General features: G+C 40.5%; 2 protein-coding genes and 1 long non-coding RNA gene across 4 annotated transcripts in view; 1 reads left to right on the forward strand and 2 right to left on the reverse strand.

Moving 5' to 3' along the window:
* camk4 (calcium/calmodulin-dependent protein kinase IV) overlaps positions 1 to 15,130 on the forward strand; it is a 45,616-nt gene extending 30,486 nt beyond the window's left edge. For both annotated transcript variants that reach the window (XM_049019755.1, XM_049019756.1), the window contains 6 exons: positions 6,835 to 6,925; positions 7,295 to 7,369; positions 9,416 to 9,491; positions 11,511 to 11,637; positions 12,487 to 12,639; positions 13,497 to 15,130. In XM_049019755.1, the coding sequence (XP_048875712.1) occupies positions 6,835 to 6,925; positions 7,295 to 7,369; positions 9,416 to 9,491; positions 11,511 to 11,637; positions 12,487 to 12,639; positions 13,497 to 13,658 (684 nt within the window). In that variant the 3' untranslated portion in view covers positions 13,659 to 15,130. The remainder of the gene's footprint in view (positions 1 to 6,834; positions 6,926 to 7,294; positions 7,370 to 9,415; positions 9,492 to 11,510; positions 11,638 to 12,486; positions 12,640 to 13,496) is intronic.
* Positions 7,998 to 9,426, reverse strand: LOC125746114 (uncharacterized). The gene is made up of 2 exons (XR_007398850.1): positions 8,732 to 9,426; positions 7,998 to 8,177 (listed from the first exon to the last, which is right to left on the reverse strand). It is a non-coding gene; the product is annotated as an uncharacterized LOC125746114 (long non-coding RNA).
* stard4 (StAR-related lipid transfer (START) domain containing 4) lies at positions 15,120 to 25,979 on the reverse strand. The gene is made up of 6 exons (XM_049019757.1): positions 25,895 to 25,979; positions 20,067 to 20,166; positions 19,807 to 19,856; positions 18,596 to 18,722; positions 17,286 to 17,403; positions 15,120 to 16,925 (listed from the first exon to the last, which is right to left on the reverse strand). Exons 2-6 carry the CDS (start codon positions 20,157 to 20,159, stop codon positions 16,699 to 16,701), a joined length of 615 nt encoding a protein of 204 aa, XP_048875714.1. The 5' UTR covers positions 20,160 to 20,166; positions 25,895 to 25,979; the 3' UTR covers positions 15,120 to 16,698.
* Between the last annotated feature and the right edge of the window lie 697 nt (positions 25,980 to 26,676).

Below are 26,676 nucleotides of genomic sequence, written 5' to 3' on the forward strand. Positions count from 1 at the left end.
CTCATATAAATAGGTTTTGCATCTGAGGTGCTTACAGGTTTTTACCTGGTCACCTATCTTATGAAAGGTCAGGGACTCAATGTTCACTTTACCATATTTGCAACATTATTCATGTTTGGATTTACATCTGAGAAAAACTTGTTTTGCGCCAGCTGAAAAATTCAATGGGCTGCATTGAGCATATCCCATATGTCAGCGTTTCTCAGTAATGCCGGTCCGTGATAGGGTTCCTGTTGGTCCGCGGAGCCTCTCTTATGCACCAATCAAAATTCAGTCAGATCAGGTCTGATCTCAGCGCTGCTGTCACTACGTGTCCCTCCCCACCCCCCGACTTCATGGTCTTTCAGCATTCTAGAATGTTCAGCATTCCCGCCCTTTGTCTCATTCACTCCAAACTTCTCATAGACACACAATAATGTCAATAAATCATGGCGTGTTCAAAGCAAGCGAGTCTGGATTCTTTCTTTTGGAAGCATCCATCAAATGATGCCGACTTCCAGGATGAGCAAGAATAAACTTTTGCTCTGAGCTCTCATGTGATGCTGGGTTACAGTCAAGATTTGGCCAGCTGTCCCTGTCCGAGTTCTAGCTGTCATGCTATAAGGAATATCCCCAGCTGAGTGAAATGGCAGTTAAAACAATTTTGCCCTTCCACTCCACGTATCTGTGCGAGACCGACAACTGACAGCTACGAAAACAGAGAACAGAAACAGGTATTAGCCTGTAGAAACATAGGCATAAGCCCTAATAATACTAATAGTAATAATAACAGTAGTCATATTGGTGTAATAATAATAATAATAATAATAGCAATAATAAAAATACTATCTATCTATCTATGCGGATACGCATCTGCGGAGGGGTTTGGCGGGGGGTCGGGGGCGGTCGTTTATGCAGGACCCTGCAACCCCAAAGCCTGACATGACTGGTTCACAGGACAAATAAATTTCAGAATGTCACGGTGTTTGTAAATGTCACATTATCTCATTCCCAAAATAAATTAATAACTTTCTAAGTTGTTTATGAAGGGCTAATTCGAGATTTAAATCCACATCGCAAACACTGTTCCCTGTCCCTTCCACGTTCCCGCCGATCACACACTGCTTATCAGACAACATCTCTTTCACAGGACAGAACAGGACAGGACACTGAACTCCCTAATCTGGCATTTCTCTGTGTCGGATAAAGGAAAGCACACTTGAAAGCTGCAGAAGCATGAATTTCTGCTAAAGGATGCGTATTCACACTTCGCTGTTGAAGTGTGCAGATGAATTGCAGATTCCATGAATACATAAGCTCTGGTACACAAATTTGAATATTCTGCATAACCGTTTAGGTGGATTTTTAGGACATGACTAATTTAAGTCTCTAGTAAGCTCCAGCTTTATGAGACTACACTAAAATATAATGCACTTCATGTAGCTTCATCAGCTATAATGCACTTCATGTAGCTGCATGTCGGGACCTATCACTTTCAACTCACGACTAGGGAATGGAATGGTGTGTGACTGTACACCAGATGTTATATAACACCAAACCAGTGATCTGCAGTTAATAATGTATGCTGAGAGTGTACGAGAGACAGTGATATACAATGAATTGGAGGTTTTACACATTATTAAAAATGTTGACCGTAGAAATATAAGGGAAAGAGAGGAAGTATGTTCATGAGTTTTGCTCGTTCATTTTCATTTCTTGTATTGTATTTGCTGGCCAAGATGTGGTGTTTCATCTACACAACATTACTGCACACAGCTCCCACCTGTGTGTTCCTCTTAAATGATGCAGCATGATTCCAGTAAAAATCATAATGGACCGACCACGATGATGCATGTTTTGGCATCATGAATCCAGCGTGCTTCAGTGCCTTGCGATTCCCAAGAACCTTACTGATGAATAATGACTGCGAAAGAGCAGTAATAGTCAATTAAATCAATTTCAAAGGCTGTTTCATTTTCTTTTCATGTCGTCCTGATGTTCAAAAAATGAATCCTTTCATACATTAATCTATCCATTAATACAAACATAACCGCTTATCCAGTGCACTGTTGTAACTAGTGTGGAGCCTGACCCAGGAAGATGGGGATTGTGGCGCCCAAATCACCTAGGCTGGGATGTAGACCGGATCTAGCCTAAATAAATTGGGTATTTATAGTAATACACGCAATATGTCTAGAGGCATTTGAATACAGTGTTTGTAATTTCTGTTACTCGCACTGTCTCATGTACTTGTTGAAAAACATGACACATTTTCATGTGGAGACGGATGATGAGACATCTCACATCAGAGCAGTCATATACCACTGGTTATTATGCTCAAATGATTCTCATAATCGATAAAATAACGATTTTACCAATAGGAGTCTTATTTGCTGGTCCTGGTCGGCCCTTGGCTCATTCCCAACGAGTATTTTACCGTCTCTTTATAGCGACAAGGATGTAAACCTCACGATATGGGAATTCTGTGTTACAAAGCAGAAGACTGATTCATGGAGAACTGGGAACACCTTGGTACTGGGAATAGAGGAATGCTGGTCAATTGCGGGGTGCAGAGATTCACCATCGATTCTGTTTCCAACCAGATGTATCAGGATGGATTTAGAAGAGAGATCAAAGCTTCAGCAGTATAATGAGAAGGAGCCAAGGTTATTTGTGTCAGATATGAAGTGGCTTGCTGATTCTGGAGTGAGTTTTAAATGGGCAGGTTTGTGTGTGTGCGTGAAACAGTGGCTGTGTTCCATCCTAGGTCCATTTTCTCTGTCCTAATGAGATGAGCTGTATTGCTTTGAGTCTGTCGTATTGATCAGCCACTTGCCTCCACACTTGGACAGAGGCTTCATCACTGCTTTGCATCTTGGTAGCTGTCGCTATCAGAATCCTGATCCTGCAATCCAGGATACTGCACTCTGCCTTGGATGCGGCCTCCCTTTCCCCTCAAGCTGGCTTACGGAGGCAACGCAGGAAAGGAGAAGAGATGATGCGAGGGATTGACGCTGAGGGCGGCGGCTTGTGAGGGCGGGGAATAGGGCCCCCACGGGGCACCAAGGAACAAAGGAAAAGAGGATTTCTGAAGTGTTTTGAACGCAGCCTTTGAAGTAGTCGGCATAGCCGACGTCGCCTTTGTTTAGCGTTGAATCGCCGGGATTGAGGCTAACTCCAGTTCTGGAGCTGACAGTCTCTGTCTTTAAATCGTGGCCATCTGGACTGCTTTCATCCTTGTGGATGCCACAGACTCTGTTGGTAATACTGTCAGCCGTTCCGACTGGGCACATGTGATTAAAAGTACCCTGCAAAATTGCCAAATAAAGAGTATAAAAAATGTAAAACCATGATCACGTGCATGGATGCTAAAAATCAATCCGCAGTTTATCCTGCATGATGATATGTAGATACAGGTCAGCAGAGATAGAAACAGTTTAGTGTTTTGCGTATGGTTCTTTTAATAGTGCACACACTTCAGCTATAATGTGAAACATTAAGATGCCTTTGATGTCAGACGCTAGGGCAGAATAATAGCTGTTAATCCCACAGCTTCACTCTAACCCAGGGTTGTTGTCTCAGAGATTGATGGCTGTGAGCGAATAGGACGCTCATGCAATAAATAAATGGACTCATAAGGGCAACATAACATAAAAACAACATAAAAGGCGGCCTTGCTTTGCTGCTTTTGTCCAAATGGATGTTTACAAATGTTTATCATTATGTAAAAATATTCATCACTTTGATCGTTTGATTGTAGCATCCCTTGCATATGCAGTAATGTATGATAGTTGGGGCTTTGTTCTGGTCACAACGGGCAGTTGGATGATTTCAAACCATTTTTTTAAACTAGGGGGTGTGCTGATTCTGAGCACAGCCTACCACCTCAAGCGTTATGGGTTCCGTCCTTTGCATGCAGGGTATGCGTGTCACTCCTGTGTGCATTTAGGTGGGTTTCTCATGGCTTGGGAGTGGTCTGACCCCTCCCTGGGGTGTCCCTCGTCTCGCGTCCTGTGTCCCACAGGGGAGATTCCAGGCAATTTAGCAACTCCAGTTAGCCCCAGCATGTTTTTGGACTGTGGGGGGAAACTGGAGTACTTGAAGGAAACCCCACGATGACATGGGGAGAACATGCAAACTCCACACACATGTAACCCAGGCGGAGACTTGAACCCGGGTCCCAGAGGTGTGAGGCAACAGTGCTGACCACTGCACCACCATGCCGCCCCAGGCTCTTATTCATAACATTTAAATGGCCTTTCATATATAATTAAGATGAAATAGCTTATTATTGAATTTGTTGAAATGAAATGTTGTAGTGCTGGATGTGTTGATGGAGTTTCCTTTCCTGAAAATGCACGTTTTCTGGCAGCCCTTTTAGTATGCACATGTTTACTAAGCACGTGAACTCGGTGAGAAAAACTAGGTTATTTGCTGAACGGAGTCCCTCCCCAGGGAAGAATCTGACAGCAAGGGCTTGTGGGAATTTTAGTTTTCCTGTACTCATCTAATGAGATAGGACAACTTATCTGTGTCAGCTCCTCCGAGTCCCTCCGAAAGGGATAAAAGTATTTCCCCTTGACATAATTTAAAATATAAGTCTTTGAAATGGGTAATGGTGCCATAATTGCGAGGAGAAGCGTTACCGTCATGTGACCTGTTATTAGTACAGATAATGATGTGAGACCCCCGAACCTCGTACACAGTAGCGTACGGAATCCAGGCAAATCTATTTCTCCACGTTTTTTATGCCGGAGGTAAACTACATTTAAAATAAATGAAACTCTTTTGATAATACAGTCAAATTAACTAAAATTTGCATCATTATGTCTGAATGTGGTGGTACGCATTTATGAACTATACAGCCTGGAATTTTTTTTTTAAATTTGCAGAATAATGATGAGCATTTTTATATTTACAATTCTAATTATTATCCTTTGCAAGTGCAATAAAAGCTGCAAAATGGAAACATTTGTCCAAACCTGTAATTGAGTCATGTGATGAGCTGCTGATTTGTGATGTTTTGGTTCATGAGATCAAACAGAGAAAAACACTTTATCAAGTAATAAAATTAGCTGTTGTGAAACATATCTATTTCCCATGACTGGTTATCCATGCAGGGACAAGGTAATCTCCCAACCCAGGAAGAACAGGGCATAAGGCTGGCCGGGATACCAGTGCACTGTAGGGCACACACATACACACACTGGGCACAGCCTGGCCAAGATGTCAGTACACTGCAGGGCACACACACATTCTGGGCACAGCCTGGCTGGGATGCCAGTGCACTGCAGGGCACACACACCCACACACACACACACTCTGGGCACCGCCTGGCTGGGATGCCAGTGCACTGCAGGGTGCACACACACACACATTCTGGGCACAGCCTGGCTGGGATGCCAGTGCACTGCAGGGCGCACACACACACACATTCTGGGCACAGCCTGGCTGGGATGCCAGTGCACTGCAGGGTGCACACACACACACTCTGGGCACTTTAGCGATGCCACTCCAGCTATGTGTTTTTGGAAGGAAAGCGGAGCACCTAGGGGAAACCTGCAAAAGCAGGAGATGCAGAATTTCAGCCACGAACATTCAAATTAATGTTTCCATCTTTTGGCTCAAAATATGGTTAAAAGCTGTGAGTGGAAATGTGCATCCAGCAAATTAAAAATGTAAATTAAAAATTTAATCAGAAATGAAGAAATTGGTCTTTAATATTGCAAAATACCACTGTTGACATTACTAATTTCAATAAGTTACTGGATTCGTTTGTTTCTGTCTGCTGAATGCTCCTGCTCATGTTCAGCTCCCTGATGGTTTTCCCCAATGAGCTCATCACCATCATGCTGGCCAGTGGCTAAGGTTCACGCCACTGCAGTATTTTACCACTAATTCAAATGTAAATGATTTCCCATCTCCGCCTGGGTCACATGTATGTGGAGTTTGCATGTTCTCCCCATGTCGTCGTGGGGTTTCCTCCGGGTACTCCGGTTTCCCCCCACAGTCCAAAAACATGCAGAGGCTAATTGGACTTGCTAAATTACCCGTAGGTGTGCATGTGTGAGTGAATGGTGTGTGAGTGTGCCCTGTGATGGGCTGGCCCCCCATCCTGGGTTGTTCCCTGCCTCGTGCCCATTGCTTCCAGGATAGGCTCCGGACCCCCCGCGACCCAGTAGGATAAGCGTTTTGGAAAATGGATGGATGGATGATTTCCCAAAGCATCACATCAGCACTGCTCCTTACAAAAGACATTTAAAATTAAGCATAAATAGGTGAAAAACCAGTAGGTAGAAATTCCTCAAGGGGAAACCCTTTAGTGTCAGGTTTATCGGAATGTAACTCCGTCGTGACCTGGATAGAGGATGTAATGTGAGAGCTAATTGTGACCTTTGTCCAAAGATACATTATCAGTACAGGTCAGGAAAAGAGAGAGAGAGAACCTTTGGAAATTGGAAACTCTTTGCTTGGGGCGATAATGGCTTTCACTTCTAGTCTTCAAAGGATTCAAAAAGTTTTAGAATTCCTTTTAATCTCTGTTGTAGCACACAATTCTATAAGCCTCATGTTTAAGGTTTTCTATCTTAACATACATTCTTACTACCTCTGTTTAACTTAACAGTCATTCTCTTTCTTGTAAAGCCTCTTCTGATTATAAATGTGACAATCTGGAATTTATGCCGTAGTCATAGATGTGACATTCAGATGATAGAAATAGTGTGTGAATTTTACTCTCTGTAGACTTTCCCTTACAAGCTGGAACAAAAAATGCTTCCTGGAGGTGTCAGAGGGCCTTTTTTAAGCTGTGCAGCTATTTTTTCACTGAGCCTTTTTTTTACCTCCCTCACGCAGTACCTGCATGAGAACGGAGTGGTGCACCGGGACCTAAAGCCAGAGAACCTCCTATATGCTACTTCAGCTCCAGATGCCCCTCTCAAAATAGGTGGGTCCCACATCACTTGAAGGGGAATAGTGAAGAAACAGGCCGTCATCTCTGTGGACACCAGACATAACTTCATCTGAAGATCATCATCTTCATTGGTCATTCATATAGCCAGATGCAGTTATTTGTGTAGCCAGACATGAATTAAATCACATTTTGTGTTTTGTTAACCTATAATGACCATGACCCAGGTGGATGAAAGAGATAGATAGATAGATAGATAGATAGATAGATAGATAGATAGATAGATAGATAGATAGATAGATAGATAGATAGATAGATAGATAGATAGATAGATAGATAGATAGATAGATATTAGGTGTTACATCATAAAATATTTGAATGTTACTAATAATTTTTTTTTCCTAGCTGATTTTGGTCTTTCAAAAATCGTGGATGACCAGGTCACTATGAAGACAGTATGTGGGACTCCAGGGTATTGCGGTCAGTTGATATTTCCAGTATTTCACCATGATGAATGTTAAATTTTACTATATTATGTTGGTATTGTTGCATGCAATTTGTAGTAACAAATTCTAAGTTTTGCGCCAATGATTATGCCAAATGACCATTGATCCCAGTCGGTCAAAGTGGGTGAATTTAGCTTACAGTATTTTTACACCGGGGATATTTACATCATTTCTCCTTGTGCCACATTCTTTTGGCACCGTTCCGATGATCTTGGGCAAACAGCTGAACTGTGACAATGCTGACAACTTTATAAATAAACAATCCAAGCCCTTGTTCCGCGGGGATATTTACATCCATAGAGTGTTAAACTGGCATCAGAAGGTGACAGAGGGTTTCATCAGATCCCCTTCATTCTTTTCCGTGTATGAGATGCCGTGCAGAGAACAGCTTCAGTCGCTGCATTTATATTTATCCAGCTTTGTAAACGGTTCATCTGAATTATGAAAAGTATCGCTAATGCCCTGAAACTTTCCTCAAAATATGCATCATTTGCATATTTCATTAGTGATTATAAACATTTTCACATTTATTAGATTATTCGCTTATTGCATAAATTGCATAAGAGGGGGTTATTCACACACCACAAAAACTAAAACAGCACTTTTCCAATATCTGTTTTAATTCTCACATATTATGTTTCCATATGACCCCCTACTGTAAAGACAGCAATTCGGAACATCTCCTGTATGGTGTAGGATTTGCATATGATAGCTGACCTTCCTGAAAGTTGTCAATTTTGCAACTAAAGTCTTGATCATTGAAATTGCCAGCTGTCACTCTTCTGAAAGAGAGACAAAGGCAAGCTTTAAGCATATGTCCATTGTGTGCAGACATGGGAAGTATGTGTGGTGATGTTGATGCCGCTCATCTGAAGCACACATCATATGAGGAAGCTAACTACCACAAATATACAGAAATTGCACCAGAAGGAGCCCTTACTAATTTTCCAGTCAATGGACACAACTGTACAGGGCTTACATCTATAAAAAGTCTATACTATTGTGAAAATTGTATATACATATTCACATGGAAATGAATGCATGAAGTTTAGCATTTTTATGCATCAGTCATAACATTATGCACTAATTAAAGCATATCAGGTAGGGCTTTGTTATAAATGTATGGTTTTTCATACCAAACTTACATCTTCTTTTGAACCATAACCCTTCAAATTCAGTCCTGTTGATGCTCAACACCAGAACGCTGCAACCCTTTGGTTCATTTGCTGCCATTCACTGTCCGAGTAGCAAAGTTGTTTTTTTGCAGGGACGTTTGCGGCTATATGGCTCATAGCCTGTGCCTTGCCGAATCTAAGCAGTCCGGAAGATGACTCACGTTTTGATGGTTTCCTGGGGTCACTCGCAGGCAGATAACGTGGCTATGAGTCTCTGAGTCGTGGGAAGGCCGGCTCCGCTGTAGCTGAGTGCTGTTAATCGATCCATCTGCATGTTGAATTAAGAGGTGGCAGCGCAGTGGCATCCCAGATTACATCCCATGACAGCCTGTGCTGCTGGGCACCGTAAGACCAGTATAAACGCACGTCTTGTCTGTGCATGACCGGCAAATAAGGATTTTAATTAAGGAGTGGAATGTATCTAAGGGACCTGGGTCCCTGCAGAAACGCTGACCACTCTATTAAAGCGACCTTGTCGCTCCATGCTATGCAATAAAGCAGCACTTGATTTGCATTACAGGCACGCCTGAGAAAAGGCAAATGCCCAAACTGTGATTGCAGGATCATGTTAACGTATACATAAACCCTCTGTCAGAACAACCTACTTATCCATGCTGATATTAATGACCTCTGTATATGCAGATAATTTGCATAAAAGAACGATCGATAAATCACAACACATGCATTTAGACAGGAAAAAAATACATTTAGACAGTAATAATCAGTAACAATAAATACATAATTGCATGTATATGTAAAATTACATGTATACATGTACAGTTTATGCATATTACATGTATATGTATATGACCATATAAGCCCAGTATATTCTCTGTCTCCCTCAGCTCCTGAAATCCTTCGGGGTTGTGCCTACGGACCTGAGGTGGACATGTGGTCGGTGGGAGTCATTACATACATCTTGTAAGTTACATCTGTTGTAAATTCTGGAAAATGCTTGATTGCATTACAAAAAAACAAGAATTCCACCAAGGTATTTCAGTATACCATTTTACTAGAGCCTACTTAAAACACAGTATGATCTGGTATTTTAGGGGGGAATGCAGAGTTTTTCTTATTTTTTAAAGGCCAAAACAAAGTCTACATTATAACGTTATAAAAACTGTGAAAGCGTAGTGTAGCTTACTTAAGAGTAATTTAATGATGTGTTTCAGCTTTTATGTCATTTATAATATTATTGTAATCACCTTCATGTTCAATAACCGGGGATTACAAATTTAATTCAGGGGCCAAAGCTAGGAGACCCCTCCCAATAATGCATCATCACATAAGTACCCAAGACCTAAGTTCCATTAATATTTTTTTGTCTCAGGTGGGAGGGGGCACCACTGAATGCTTTTTATTTTTACGGGTTGTATAAAGTACTTGCTAATAATGACATTTACATAATTTACTGAACATCTCTGTGTACCACCTACAAAGGTTCCAGAAACCTCCAGTTGAAAACCAACATATGCGTTAAGTGCATTCAAAAAAGTTTCAGAATTATTGAAATTCCCAGTACTTGTGTAATACTATCATCATAGTAAATTGCTTCTTGATTAAGGTTAAACATAACACAACTCTTAAATGATAAACTATGGTTATATAAATGCCATGGTCCATAGCTAATCATTATGTGTTTTCTTTTTGAACTTAAGCTAATTGCAACAAGGTACCTTACTGGTCCTAATGATTACCATTACATTACGTTACAATGTCCATTAGTGGCCAACTATGAGTGGCGAAAGAACAAGGAGAAAAATTAGTTTGATAGAGTTGAGTGGGTCTGAAAAAAAGAAAGTGTTTCAGTCTGTCTGCCCAGCGTCAAAAATCTGAAACTGAAATATAGGGGAAATGAATATCAGTCAGCAGAAAAACTGAAAGGCAAAATATCCAACTGCCAAGATGAGGACATAGACTTCAGCATAAAAATGATTGTTGATTGCTTGTTTTGACAGATGGTTGCTCATTTTTAAGGAAAAATACTTGACTGGATCCATAAAGAATCTTGTAATGTACTTAGCATGAGTTTTAGATACCCTTGTGTTTTTATATGGAGAATAAAAATCTTAATTATTCAAAAATGTTGTTTTTATTTCCTGGGAGAAGCACTGGACCTTGTTTTAATTTGATACATACTACCACCAATTTCTAAATTGTTACTTATGAAACTGTGTAGCATAAACATCTGATTCAGTAATGGGCTCTCGATAGAAATAATGGGATCTTTGTGGGGTTATATAATCAGTGGAGGCGAGGAAAAGAATAAATTGTGATACGTAATAAATCATAAATTTGAATGGAATCCCTGATAAAGTGAAACTTCGGTAAGACCTTGCAGAGATTATTCCTTTTTTCAGAAAAATCCTAATTGTAGCGGAACGTCAGCCTGATCTTTTGTTCCATCCTTCAGAGCTCCATTACTCGCCTCTTAATATTCTGCTACGGTCTTTGCCTGTGTTCTGTCCACTTCATATTTCTAGGAATTTGCATCTCTAGGAATCCCGGTCATCCTCACCAGAAAGCCACCTCGTTACTGTGAAAACCATTTCCAAATCCGAGGATTAGACAACAATTTCAGTTTAAGAATATGTTTTGTCCAACAATTAATGTCAAACGCATCGGTATTTCATGACTGAATATTTGTTCTTGTTCTGTTAACCTTGAGTTGAAAGGAGGCTTCGAAATTGTCTATGTGAAGCCGTAGTCTTGGTGTTAACCCTGCAGAGCAAAGACTGCAGCAGAACAGATGGCACCTGGCAGTAAACTGCCAAGCCTGACAGGAAATCAGAGCTCGGCAAGTCCTGCTCTCGTCAACGGCTGAAAACCCACCTGCTGTTACACACAGATCGAGCTGCTTTCCCTCCTTCTGTATTGACTGTCGTAGTTTTTAACAAACACACCCCCAAATATTCCATTCCTGTGCTTTTCCTCTGGCAGATTGTGCGGCTTCGAACCGTTTTTTGACGAACGGGGTGACCAGTACATGTTCAAGAAGATTCTTAACTGCGAATATGAGTTTGTCTCCCCCTGGTGGGATGACGTGTCTCTAAATGCCAAGGACCTGGTGAGTGGTGATCATGTTTATACTGGAATCAGTTCCCTTTCTGTTCTGACAAACATAAAAAAACTGATTTTCGATACCTCAGTTTTCTTGCCCTTCAATAGCGCATTTAAACTGATAAATTTCACCTTTAAAGTGTCAATTTGGAGCTCACAGGAGGGACGTTAAAGCTTATGATGGCATGATGCCTGTATTTGTTGGCTGCCATTGGCTGTGTTAGATGACATGTGGTCTTTTTGCATATGGCCACTGAAAATGTAAGGCACTTTTCTTAAGCTAGTATTATTGCCTAATATGGTGTATATTATATATTCAGTTGTGGACTATGATAAATAGTTGTCTTTTAATCTGCGGCTAATTAAATCTTCTCTAGAAAAATCAAATCTAATGTGAATAGACAGCCAGTAAGAGACAAGCTTAGTGTAATTAAGTAAGCTTGCATTTAATAATTAATTATTAGCAAATAATTGGAATCAAAATTGAAATCACTTGAATGTAATACATCTTTTTAAAACTGATATAAACACCTGAATAAACCACACATGAATAGAGCTTACAAAATGTACTGTTTTTGAAAGCTTTTTTGTAAATAGTCTCACATATATAGACACACACACACACGTATATATATAATGCATTCATTTGAAAGTGTAATGTTTATTTAAATTGTTTGTAGAAGCTCGTTGTTGGTTTTGTCTGATAGGGAAAAGATCACCTACACACATTTGTCTTTGCTGACAAACAAAAGGGTTACTGCATTTAATAATGTAGAAATTTTGTATATAATGGAAGAAAGAGACAGCAGTGCTATGGATAATCCATGTGGCCTGAGCACCTGTCTCTGTCCCATAGGTGAAGAAGCTGATCGTCCAGGATCCAAAGAAGCGGCTGAGCACAGTGCAGGCCCTGCAGCACCCCTGGGTGACGGGCAAGGCCGTCAACTCCGCCCACATGGACACAGCACAGAAGAAACTGCAGGAGTTCAACGCTCGCCGCAAGCTCAAGGTGGGCTCCGCCCCCCACCCCCCCTTTCCCGGTCGGCAGCCGCACGTGCGTGGGCCGGCTTCCATAGGGGACATCCGGCGGCGTCCCTGAAATCTGCACGGTGCTGTGGGCTTATGGTAGCAGGACAGACGGTGGACATTTTGTGCATGCAATGCTGCCATGTTCGCGCATTATTACAGGGCCCACTGTGAACAGCAGAGCACTGGGCATCACTGCGCCATTCCACCCGCCACTCAAGCACACGGCTGGAGCAGCACCGCAGAGCAGCCTCAGTGTCTGCCACCATCCGTATTGCAGACTAGAAAAGAGCTTGCTGTGGGTTGGCAGAAGCCAGCAAGCAAAATGAGCAAAGCAGTAAATAATAGAGAATGTGCTTATTTCACATTCCTCTTCTACATCTTTTATGCTGTAAAAATGCTGAATATGGTTTAAATCGGCCTGTTTTGTAGTGAATTCCTTGACACATACTCCTGCAGATTGGCTTGTTTTTTTAAATCATTATTATCGAGGCATAAAGAAAATAAATTGTAATGCAGAACATAATTATAATTGATTGCAATTGTTTTATTTGTAAGTAAATAAGGGCAACGCCTTCAAATTTCCCTCGCCACATTTTAATGTATGCACAGGTTAACACCAAGCAGCTTTATCACGCACCACTGAGCCATCAGACATACGTACACCAAGCTCCCTCTCCGGGTTTGGGTTATTACTGTTGGGCTGAGAACCGGACTGAGCACGGATGAAGAACCATGTTCTGCCAACATCATGTGACACAAACTGCTCGTAGCTGCATGTACTTAACATCCAGCAGTACAAGTGTATTATTGTGACGAGATACTGTGTGTATTTGGCAGGCGGCCGTGAAGGCTGTGGTGGCCTCCTCACGGCTAGGCAGCGCCGGCAGCCACAACAGCACCGACAACAGTAAGATCAGCTGTAACCACTCTCCTGTCCAGGAGGGGGCGCCAGATAGACAGGCTCAGCAAACCCACCAGCCGAAACAGGGGGACTCCTAAACGTTTGTGTCTTGGGCTTTCCGTTGGATCGGAAGATGTCGTCATCTTGTGAGAATAAGAAAAGGCTGATTTTAACGAATGAAATGAGACCGTCTCACAGGTCGGGGGCAGTGCTGACCTCAAACAATTTTGCATGTGACTGCTTATGATTTAAACAAAATGAAAAAAAAAATGCCGCATGAACGAACCTACGTGACAGCGTGACTATACAGCTTCATCTTGAAATGGCCATTTGCGAAGCTGACAGTTCCTTCCACTGAAACACCTTTCCATGAACTACATTGAGGAGCTTCACCTGATGGACATGGAGGAAACAATGTTTTTGCTGTTTGTAATGGTTGCATTTTAGTAAACTTCATTTCGTTAATAAGATACTGTAAGTTAGGTATGGTACAGCATTCTAGGGTTACCGCCGATTGGGGTGAATAGGGAAGGTGGTGGTGTTGTTTACAGAACTTATTTAGGGTTATATGCAATACATTCCGTTTAAAATACAGGCATATACCAACCAATAAATGGCCATAGAATTGTAACTTTACTACATTTTGAAAAAGAATGCCTTATCCACTTGTTTATACACTTTGATAGAAACATGTTACATATCATGTTTAATAATAAGGTCAAAATCCATGTGTGGAAAAAACACATCCTTAGGACACGTGGTAGGAGATACAATATCTTGTAGAATCTAAGCTGTTCCGTAGTGTTTACAGTGCTTCTGACATTAAACACAAGCTACCAAAATACTTAATTCATAAAGTTGCCCTACGTTTTTACTCAAGAAACATAGAAGACATTGTGAAGACGTTTACTAACGTATTATCTGAATAATCTGTTAGTGCCAAATACAATTGCGCTTGAAGACTGTACTGCTTTCTCAGAATGTCTGAAATATGCCTTCCCTCTTAAATCTAAACTGAAATATGATTTGTGCTTAAATTAATTATATTATCATGTAACATCCATCTGTCCATCCTCCAACTGCTTATCCAGAGCAAGATCGCGGCTAGTATGAAACTTATTCAATGCAAATATTGGGTAACTGGTGTTTTTTTTTCAATGGCAGCTTCTCCAAATTAATATATCAAGCTTGATTTGTCCAGGAATGTTTTCACGAGTATGTTTTTTGAACTTGCCGATATGTTCATGTGCATGATCGTTTTTAAGGCCAGAGTCAGGGATCATAACTCCTACCCTCCATAACAATGGCTGGTTTAAGCTAGAAGCCTATAGAGAATCAGAGGTTTGCTGTTGATTAGGGGACGTTGTTTTGCATGTGGGAATGTACTATTACATTAAATAACTGCTGCGACTGTCTTTCAATAATGCATTGTATTTTGCAGTATACAATAATTACACAATATGGAAGTTCCCATTTTGTATATTTAAAGTTTATATAAATCTAAAGATAGTATGTTTCTGTATATGAATGAGCATTTGAACAGTAAAAACGGACTACTCTTTAAATGGCATTTCTGAGATTTAATCTGTATTTCAATGCACATTGAACAATAAAGAATGTCGGTATAAAAATCATGTTTTGAATATACTGCACACACACCTTAAACCCTCTACTGTAAAAGCTGGGAGCATTTATGAATATTCATATCTACACAAATTTATTTAAAGACCAAAAGAAATCTCACCACAAAAAATGTTTCAGTATCATGATGTACCCTCCTGGGCATATCAAAGTCCCAGAGCAATGCTAATGTGTAATGTTACATTGTGCTCACTGTAACGCTAAAGTCGCAGCGTGCTCATGGTAACGCTAATTAGCTTTTACCTTAACATTTAAAGGTCTAAGCCTACATCTGGAAAACTGCATGTTCAAATACAACGAATGACAGCATTTGAGGTCAGAACCTCAAATTAATTGAATTACATTAATTCCTCATATTAAAATGCACAAAAGTGTACAATATATTTGTCTAGAATCACATGGTAAAACCTTATAAAAAACAAATATTTTTGAAATGGATACTTTGATTTCAATTTTAAAAACCATACCAGACCCAAAGAACTAATACAATCCTTCTTGGCAGTTAAAGTTTGCCAATCAATGGGTTATTGTTTTACAAAGTCATTGTAAGACTTGGCTGATAAAGGTACCTTAAAGGAGATTACGGTACCTTTTTATCAGATGAGGATTTAAAAAGCAATATACATACACAATGAAACAGTGCATGTAAAAAATAATGACAGTACCTAAATCTTTATTATTTTTACAGTAAAATTAATTGAAAAGTGTTTTCTTGCAATGATCCATACCTAGCTAATGTGCTTTTTTATTAGCTGCTGCATTTTAATTTATTGCATATTTATGATGGAAATAAAACTAAATAAAAGCATAATTTAAATCCTACCCATCATATAGTCTATGTTGGTCTTTGTTCATAAAGCCGAGGTTACTATTTTCTGTGCGTGTCATACTCACACAAAAGCTGAGGTCACTATTTTCTGTGTGTGTGTGTCATAATCACATAGATTGAGGGCTAAAAATAGTCATTGCATTGCATTTCTTGCCTATTTATTTTTCCTATAGCCAAGCGCAGTTTGGTACCTCCCAAATCAGAAAGACTGCAGTGCTGTACAGCACGTTGTAACCTCTTGTCTGTGAAAGGTGCTTTATAAATAAATTTTACTTACGTAAAGATTTCTCTAGTTGAGAGCATGCATTCATTAAATATATTCATATAGTATACACCAAAGATACTTAATTCCTCCTCAAAATCCATTGTGCGCAAAGATAATGGAAATGACAGATAGATTTAAAAGAGCAGGTATATATTACCTTACTGTGCTTTGGGTTTAAACCACCCAAAATCTTGAAATAGGATTACACTGGGAGAAGATTAATTACCCCATAGTTAAGAGATGACACAAAGCTATACAAAAACACATATAAAAAATCTGATTCCCTTCATGATTTAAATATACTACCAGCAATGCACAATAATATTATCTTGTAGAGAAATGTACCAAAACTGCATCATAATGGCAGCTAATAATGTTTTGATCTGAAGGGAACAAAGTTCAGTCACACGGTCAGAGCCCTTCGCAGGTCCACAAAGAAGTTGATAAGACTACTGGCCATTGCAGAGTCCACGGCGGACTGTGGCAGCATGCCCCGCAGGTCTGTCTGGATGTAGCCCGTTAGCAGCCCGTGCGTTGGTGCCTCCTCTGTGGGCACGCAGAACCAACCACAGGGGTGGTTAAAGCCCCTGACGAAGTTCTGCAATCCGCTAGGGTACTCCAGACTGACACCTGTCAGGAGGCATTTTGGAGCTGCTTGGCAAGTATTCTTTATATACAGATATGTCAGAAGCGCTTGGCATATTGCACTAAGAGCTGTGGCGGTGCTTATTGCATATTTACATGGGGCTAAGGTGGTTTGAGAGCCCCCTGTTAGCCACAAATTTACAGTAGGGGGGGACAGGAATCCCAAAGTTAGTTTTTGAGAGCACCCTGAGAAACTATAAACCAGCCTCTGATTAAGAGGCCAGAGATTCAGCCAGAGAAAAAGAATTCTATATTCTTTTTGTATGTTTTGTATGTAAAAATATAGTCCAAAAACTCACTATTATGGCTATGTAAGATTATAGAAATATGAGCTAAAGTACCAACCACAGGAAAGAAGGCCGTTTTGGTAGTCCGTGGTGTAGGAGAAGTCGACGAATTCCCGGGGAGCAATAATATTCCACAGCTGTCCTGCAGTCGTATAGCGCAAGATGCAACAACCTGGCTGTGCAGTACAAGAACAACATTCATATAAATGCCAAAAACAACTGAAACTTCAGAACCACCAGCAGCATAACTATGAACTGAGTATCTGAGAATCTTAATTACCAAAGAGATAACACCAGTGGATTTTTCATTGATGGTTTTTCCCAGTTACACTTTACTAGCGGTTTCCATCACACAAAAAAAATTGTAAACAGACTAATAAAGGCAATCTTTACTCACAGTATAGTCTTTTACATATTATAAAACTGTATTCCATAGCATCTTTCTGTCTAAAATGTAATTTTGGGAATTAAGAAAAGCATCCTTAAATTCTCTACCCCTCACTGTTCTAATGAGGAACATTTCAGTTAATTTGTTCATTTGTTTTACATCACTCTTATTGAGCCTTGGTCGGGGACCTAATGGATTAATCACCCTGCCAAGGCTAGGATTTGAACCAGCAGCATTCAATCAGTCACAAAGCCACACACCCTCCCTCAAAGTGTCAAATGAGAAGCTTCCTGGGGCCCTTTCAGGGAACGAGGTGTTGATTTGGCTCTTTCAGTTATAATGAGACACAGACTTTGTCCAGTGATGCTGTCTCGCATGTGATTTGAAAACAGCTGAGATTCAAATCTGTGTGAGGAAACTTCACCCAATTTAGAGACTAACACCTTAACAACACACAGCCTGTAATAAGTTCTATCATTACTTTTACAAATGACAAAGGATGACCACACCTCTAATCTGCTAATTCAAACCAGCAGAAAAGAAACAGAGCAAAATCCAAGTCAGTCTTCTCCATACATCTGGGCATAATGCTCCATGAATCATATGATCAAAAAGCAAGATTACAGCATCTCTTGTGTTATTAAAAACAGGAGAGGAACATCAGAAAAACAATGACTGGCACCACCATTAAGTGGCCTTAAAGCATGACGTTTGAGGAAATAAATACTTGTAATAATGCGTCTCCTTCCTTAAGTACAGCTTGACCCTGCTTATGATTTTCGTTATTTCTATGGAGACTCCTTTGCTCCTTTTCTGCTACCCCGGTCCTGCCTTCAGATTATTACACATTTTTATGTACGTCTGTTGTGTAGTATTCAGTATGTTTCTAGAGGGTTCTACATGCTGTTAAAGCACTATTTTTAAAACAATTTTTTTTTAAATAACACAAATGTTCTGAAGAAAACAAACTGTAAGTTTACCTCATCAAATGTTTTAACAATATCCATTGAAGTCATCAAGCTGTCCCAGTTCAGTCTATATGGTCCAGGACGAATATAGTCAATTATTCGGGTGGGGATGTCTTTCACTATACCTTGTACTTTATACCTGTGAGCAAACATCACAATATGATAGAAAGGAATCCAAAGTAACATATCATATCTAGTCAATCATTCATTAAAACACAGAAATTTAGAATGAAGGCAGAATACCCACTTCAACACAAACTTTCCCCTTACCAGTTCAAATCAAACATTTAAAAATGAACATGCCATCATCTGAAAATATGATTGCCATTAGTGCCACAGGACCACCCTGTCCACTTATGCTCCTGCATATACAAAATATTACCTTCAGTAAGTACAACCATTACTCATTAATGTGCTACATTTTCCTCTTTTCTACTACTTAACGGGTTATAATCTACAAAGCAGTTAAGGGGTATTTCGGAAAATATCACATGAGAACATGACTATACTAACAAATGAAAAGCAGACCAATGCCAGAAAAATCCTGTGGTGAATAAGAATTTTTGCTATACACAATTATTAGATGATATAAGGTCAGATTGTTTAAAAGTGGCATTGTGTTTGACAGTTCCAGTTAGTCAAGTGCCAGATTCCAGAAAGACTATTTGTACATGTGACCAATACACAATGGATAGGTCATGGAATAATACATTTACACGAGCATCTCTCACAGTGCAGTTTATCTCACGGAGAGCAAGATGGAGTAAAGTGAAAAGAGAATTTCCCCATGGGGATTAAGTATCACTATTCACTATGCAGAGAGGGCACTCAGAGTAACTGACTTGTGACTCAACCTGGAATTAAGTCACAAATTTGATGACTTGTGGAAAGACTCAGACTTGACTTGGACTTGAGGGCAAATACTTGAGGCTTGGACCCGGCACGGACTCTCTAACTTGAAAAGACTTGAGATTATGTTCTTATGTTCTTATAGTCCCCCTCTGGGAACCATAACATTCATTTTATAATTTCAGAATATTAATATTAATATTAATTCTCTTCACAATCTGATGACTTGTGCCTCAACAGCTAAAATGATGCAAACACTTGGACTTGACTCGGACTGCTAGGTTTTCACTAGACAATTGATTCGAACTCGCCAGGGAATGGACTTGTTCCCATCCCTGTCACTATGCTTATAACACCTATACAGATGAACTTACAGAAATCCACTGAACTCCTCTGAAGGTTTCCGCCACACTGTAACATCTTTCTGCAGTGACAACAAATATCATGAGATGAACACAGGTTACTCACAGGTGATTACAAAGATAGTTGAAACATTGTACATGTGTATATTTTGTAATTTTGCAGACCGGCAGATTATATTTCAAATGAATGATGAGTACATGACATTTCCATGAATGGTTTGTCTTATTATGTGAGCAATTATATATAAGTGGTTAAAGAGAATGAAAAGTACCATATTTTTTGCAACTCTCCAGTAATTTCCGTTAACGTTATGGTATCCAATAAGGGTGTTTGCCAGCTGGCTCACATCTGGAAAGCTGCCCATGTCTAGCCTGAAATTAAAAATATTAAATGTTGAGTCAGTTACGTCCTCCGTCAGAACAACCCTCTTAATGTAGCCTGCTCCCCCTATTTGAAAATAGCAAAAGCAACCAGACTGTCCTGAAATAAAATGCTTATAACACCCAATCAGCTTCTACAAACATGCCCAAACATGCACTAGTTTAAGTTTATAAGCATCTTGGAGACTTTTGCCCTCAGTTAAACACATTTTGAAAGCTCTGATTCTTGGGAAAAACTGATGTAAATCTTGTCTCAATTAGTTCACTGGCTGCAGCATTTGGTTAGCATTTTCCATGGTACGTCCAGTTTACCCCAGTTTAGTCTTGAAAACTGCAAATAAAAGTGTGAGAAGGTGCCTTACCTGCGTTGATTTTTTTTCCTGGTTAATTCTATTCCTGGCTGAGTGACCAGTGTCATGAAGCTGTTGTGTAGGATAGCTTCAAAATAAGCTGGGACTTGTTGCTAAACTCATCTTTCTCCAAGTGATGCTCGTTGCAGAACTCAAGGGACGTGGAAAACCTCAAGGGGCATGGCCCATATATTAGTGCAATTAATACAAATTCAGCTGCAATTGCACAATTAAGAGACGATAAAAACTAATCCAAGAGGTGGAAATGTTAAATGTAATCTGCGACAGGAATTTTGACGATCGACTTTAAAGTTTGTAGGTGTGTGAAGTTCTCTTTTTCTAAACAATGAAGAAGACTTTCTTGATACCTAAGGATATTCGCAGGCGGTCGCTTTTATGACAGACATAATAATAAAAGAAATAAACCACTTGAATAGATGGATAAAACAATATTATATTAATTTCTAAGAGTACAGGATTAAAATTAGAACCAATTATCAAAATACAACATTCTCATGTGTGTTAAAATTCTAATTTAATCCATCTTTGACGAAAACAGCAAATTTCCTATGCTGTCATCATATTCTCCTTTGATACTGAAATGTGACATTGTATACAGGTATTTAGTGTGTGACGAGACTTGAGCATGGACTCACCCCCATTGGTTGATTTAGTGGAATTAGGAACAGGTGCGCCTGACTGGGAACGTGGGAAGGACACTGGTAGATACAGACTGAGCATACACTTTAGGGGAGAGACCTGACTGCTACAGCGGGACACTCTCTTTGCTGGGTGGCCATTGCTTGCAGTAATTTAGAACTGCCGGTGAAAGAGAAAAACTGAGAAGGGGTTCCTGTGTGAGGAGGGGGTTTTCTGCCTCCTGTAGACAGTCTGGGGCTGTAGGAGAGTAGCTGTAGACTCTGTCACCCGCAGTGTGTTGTTCCTGCTCTGGGGGGAGCGACTGATGTCAGACTGAGTTCTGCTCATACCGTCCAGCAACCTGGGTGAACAATTTCACTGGAAGGTATAAGCACAACTGTCTGACATCAGTCTCTCACCCCACAGCAGGAGCAACACACTGAGGATTCAGCGCTTTCAAGTTCAGGCCCTGTGAGGGTCTAGCCGAGAGGGCAAGTTAAATGTACGCTTTTGCTATGCATTTTGTATATATGTATACAATAATGGGGGGGTCAGGTGAAGAGCAGGAACTTTAAGTCCAGTGGTGAGGTATTCATTTAGTTTCACTGAAGCCAGTTGTGATGGTTGGATTGCAGTGCCAAGGTAGGGTTACTTTGGTTGCTAATTTGCAGAAGGAACTGGCATGCCGTGTTCAAGTGGTGTACCTTAAGGTAGAGTTTAGCCTTGTGTGTAGTGATGTTCAGCTGATTGGAGCCTGGTTTACCCCAGTGTTGCCCTAATTGCTCATAACCCTCTCCCCTTTTATCAAGCAACTTTAATATCATTGATGATATGATTTTATATCATTGCCAACTCTGATTTTCTTTTGTAGTGCATGCTATCGTGGTGTGGTTATTCACAGGACCTGCCTCTAGTAGTGCTTACTGGCTATGTCAAGATTTAATCCACATTTGTTACAAATGCTTACCAGGACAATTAAGCACTTTTTGAAACTAGTAATTTCCCCAACAGTTCAGCTCCGGCAGAAATAAAGCCGGAAACTAACTCACCAGAAAATGATCTTTTAAAAAAAAATTGCAAGCACGCCCATTCTCAGCTTCCGTAGAGAAGACAATCATTGAACAAAGCTGTTATGGGATGGACAGATGCCCCTTGAGGTTCCCCTGGAGATCCCATGCCCTTTGAGCTCCATGTTGGGCACACTCCTTGAGGCACCATGAGAACGCCCTTAGAGCTCTGCACTGAGCAGCTTCTCTTTTCCTGAGCTATTCCTTTCACTTAAAAGAGCTGCAGGCTATTGGGTGGCCAAGAGGCCCATCAAATAGGAGGATAGGTTGTCGCAGGGTTATGAGGTGGTTGGTTGGAGACCCTTGTCATTCAGGGAAAACCGAACGGATAGGCCCATGTATGGGCTCATTTTGTTAAGTAGGTTGAGGGCTACGTAATGATTACTGAATTGTGTGTATACATGGTGGACATGCTGAAGTACATGGGTGAAAATTGATGTCATAGACATCATACACTACTCAAAAAATTAAAGGAACACTTTGAAAACACATCAGATATCAATGGGGGAAAAAAATGATGCTGGATATCTATACTGATGTAGACTGGGTAATGTGTTAGGAACGAAAAGATGCCACATTGTTAGATGGAAATGAAATTATCAACCTACAGAGAGGGCTGAATTCAAAGGCACTCCGAAAATCAAAGTGAAAAATGATGTGGCAGGCTAGTTCATTTTGCCAAAATTTCATTACAGTAACTCAGTATCATACTCAGTAGTTCGTATGGCCCCCACGTGGTTGTATGCATGCCTGACAATGTCGGGGCATGGTCCTGATGAGACCACGGATAGTGTCCTGGGGGGATCTCCACTCAGATCTGGACCAGGGTATCACTGAGTTTCTGGACAGTCTGAGGTACAACCGGGTGGCATCGGATGGACGAAACAATGTGTTCTATTGGATTTAGGTCAGGCGAGCGTGGGGGGCAGTCAATGGTATGAATTTCTTCATCCTCCAGGAACTGCCTACATGCTCTTGCCACATGAGGCCGGGCATTGTCGTGCACCAGGAGGAACCCAGGACTCACTGCACCAGCATAGGGTCTGACAATGGGTTCAAGGATTTCATCCCGATACCTAATGGCAGTCAAGGTGCTGTTGTCTAGCCTGTAGAGGTCTGTGCGTCCCTCCATGGATATGCCTCCCCAGACCATCACTGACCCACCACCAAACCGGTCATGCTGAACAATGCTGCAGGCAGCATAACGTTCTCCATGGCTTCTCCAGATCCTTTCACGTCTGTCACATGTGCTCAGGGTGAACCTGCTCTCATCTGTGAAAAGCACAGGGTGCCAGTGGCAGACCTGCAAATTCTGGTATTTTATGGCAAATGCCAATCGAGCTCCATGGTGCTGGGCAGTAAGCACAGGGCCCACTAGAGGATGTTGGCCCCTCAAGCCACCCTCATGAAGTCTGTTTCTGAATGTTTGGTCAGAGACATTCACACCAATGGCCCGCTGGAGGTCATTTTGTAGGGCTCCAGCAGTGTTCATCCTATTCCTCTTTGCACAAAGGAGCAGATACCTGTCCTGCTGATGGGTTAAGGACCTTCTACGGCCCTGTCCAGCTCTCCTTGAGTAACTGCCTGTCTCCTGGAATCTCCTCCATGCCCTTGAGACTGTGCTGGGAGACACAGCAAACCTTCTGGCAATGGCACGTATTGATGTGCCATCCTGGAGGAGTTGGACTAGCTGTGCAACCTCTGTAGGGTCCAGGTATCGCCTCATGCTACCAGTAGTGACACTGACTGTCACCAAATGCAAAACCAGTGAAAAAACCATCAGAAAAGATGAGAGAAAAATGCCAGTGGCCTCCACCTGTTAAACCATTGCTGTTTTGGGGATCGTCTCATTGTTGCTCCTCTAGTTCACTTGTTGATAATTTCATTAACACTAAAGCAGCTGAAACTGGTTAACAATGCACTCCGCTACTTAACTGACCAGATCAATATCCCAGAAGTTTAATAGACTTGATGCTATACTCTGATTAAAAAGTATTCCTTAATTTTTTTTGAGCAGTGTATTTACAGGGGTTGTTTTAATTGCTTTTGAGCATTTTAGCTTGTTTTTAGACTGATATTCGTCAAGTCTTTAGTCTTTGGATACGAATTCTCAGTTCAGTGTACTTTGTGCAGTGAGGAAATATAACATTCCCCTAGTGACCACACTGAAATGCTAACAAATTTTATTGATATTTCTATTTGAGTGGTTTCATGCGTAGATAATGTTTTTTTGTTTAGAAACACACATATTAATATAATTAACTAATTCCATGCCAGAACTGAATTGAAGAATTGAAGTCTGGAAAATAGTACCACAAATGAGTGAATCAGGGGGTAGAGTGGAGTAAGAGGACCCAAAAAAATTATACATGTTGCGCACACCTTTATAAGTGTTTAACAAGTACAACATCATTACACCACACACACTAATAGATCAACAAACTCCAGGAAACATGTACCATCCACACACCACCACATGGTAGTGAATCTCTGAGCTTGATTTCAACAGAGCCAGCAACATTTACCAACATAAAATTTCCATCTAACTTCTTGAAATATGATGGAAAAGTTGCCAACTCTGAGTCCACCACAAACAAGGCAACCCAACAAGCCTACGCTACCCAGTCAACCAATCAAGTGGATTTGCAAGGAACTGAATATGTAGACTAGAATGTGACTGGTTTTAGCAAATTATGCTGGGTCGAATTCTATATTATTATTTTAAAATGAAAATGGTAATAAAATTTAGGTCTTGATCTCAATTGCGGGGGGCAGGGTAGTCCATCTATGGGGGCGATGCCTCTTTATGACATTGGTGCTGGGCCTCCAAACAGTTTGGATTATTGAAAAGAAGTAAAAACATTCCATTTTAAAATATACAACTATGACTTTATTTTGGGACTCATGAAACAGATGTTGGATCATTTATCCTTGTGCTTGCTAGAATGACTCTTCCTGGAATCAATTTGTGATGCATATAATTGTTTAAACTGCTAAAATACGTTTGTTTAAATTCAAATTAGTATTAAAGGCTAAAACAAACGTAATACTGCGTTGAAACGTCAATATACTTAGCAGTTTTCATGACGCTCAGCCATTCGAAAGATCCGTGCTGAAATCTAAACTATGCTGGACATGTTTTTTAAAAGAAAAACTGTCGATTCTAGGGAATCCGAGACAAAGGTAACCTTTTACATTTACTATTATACTGCCATGTACTAGGCGAAGATGACAGAATGAGCCTGGCTTCTTCCTGATACTCTGAAAAACAGCGAATTTCTGCTAAATGGTACCATAACTATAACCAAACAGCTTGACAGCATTTGCAAAGATCATAGTCCAAGGTGCACGAAGTTCAACGTCGTTCAGACAAACGTTTGGGAAAAAGGTTGGGAAAATATTTCAGACTAGGATCTATAAATAAACAGAAATAACTGTTTAACTTACTACTGTATAAGCACAGAAAATTGCGGATGATCGCTTTTCCCACTATACAAAAACACTGTACCAAAATACCGGTTTAATTTGGAAAAATCGCTATAATTCGTTTCAATATACTGCTTCCTTAAAAACTGCTGTAATAGACAAAAGTAAATAAAGTAAGTATTACACCAGTCTCTTTATGTAATCAAACAATTATTACAAGTTATTGCCATTTCATACCTTCAGTTTCCAATTTCAAGGCTTCCCATGCAAACAAACCGCGCCTCTGCAAAAAGTCAGGGCAGGAAGCAGCCAACAGTATGACCAGCGTCCGATTGCTGTATTGACCAATCAGAACCGCGAAATTAAAATAAGGTCGGCGTTTGTGGCAGCCTTCGAATAATCATTTGCTCATTCACTACGCCTCTACAGACGCACCAGATGACCGACAGATGAGTCCGACCAACCAGCTGGATCACCACAGGCGTTGCAGGTATATGTTTTTAAGCAAGAATCATTCGTTAAAAGGTTCATTGATAAGCAGTCTAACTGTGTGCTGTTTAATTAGTAACACCATTGCAAAAACATAAAACACCAAACATTTATGTTTCATATGAGAGTTGACTTCTTAAGTTGACTTCTGTTGTTCATTTAAGAGGGGTCACCTTTTTGCATTTATGATCATCGGAATTGGGGCTCCTCCTGGAGCAGATGCTCCCGCATATTCCGTAGTTTTATATCTGTTTTGTTGCTACGTACTATTATTACTTTAACAACTGCATGTCAAAGTCAGCATACAAATTTTTTAGTCAAAATGACAGTTCTCTGCATGAACAAATGCAATGATGTATCACCCAGTACACAAGGTGAATCATTGCAGGGACTGAGACCATTTCTTTTAAAGATTAAAAAAAATGTCAGGATCGGCCACTGCCCTGTGTAACCGGTCAGTCCTTGCCTACACTCTGCGTTGTGTTTTGGGATGTTATCAGGTGTGTGTGGGGTGCAAGAGGAAGGAATAT

The sequence above is a fragment of the Brienomyrus brachyistius genome, chromosome 7 (genome assembly GCF_023856365.1).
Source record: "Brienomyrus brachyistius isolate T26 chromosome 7, BBRACH_0.4, whole genome shotgun sequence".
NCBI lineage: Eukaryota > Metazoa > Chordata > Actinopteri > Osteoglossiformes > Mormyridae > Brienomyrus > Brienomyrus brachyistius.

What these genes read in the sequence shown, in the direction of transcription:
- stard4 (XM_049019757.1), bottom strand. Translation starts at nt 20,159, where the DNA reads ATGGGCAGCTTTCCAGATGTGAGCCAGCTGGCAAACACCCTTATTGGA. An exon ending in GGAGAGTTGCAAAAAATATG is followed by an intron (nt 19,857 to 20,066) that starts GTACTTTTCATT and finishes TTGTCACTGCAG; the next exon opens with AAAGATGTTACAGTGTGGCG. An exon ending in GAGGAGTTCAGTGGATTTCT is followed by an intron (nt 18,723 to 19,806) that starts GTAAGTTCATCT and finishes GTTTGCTCACAG; the next exon opens with GTATAAAGTACAAGGTATAG.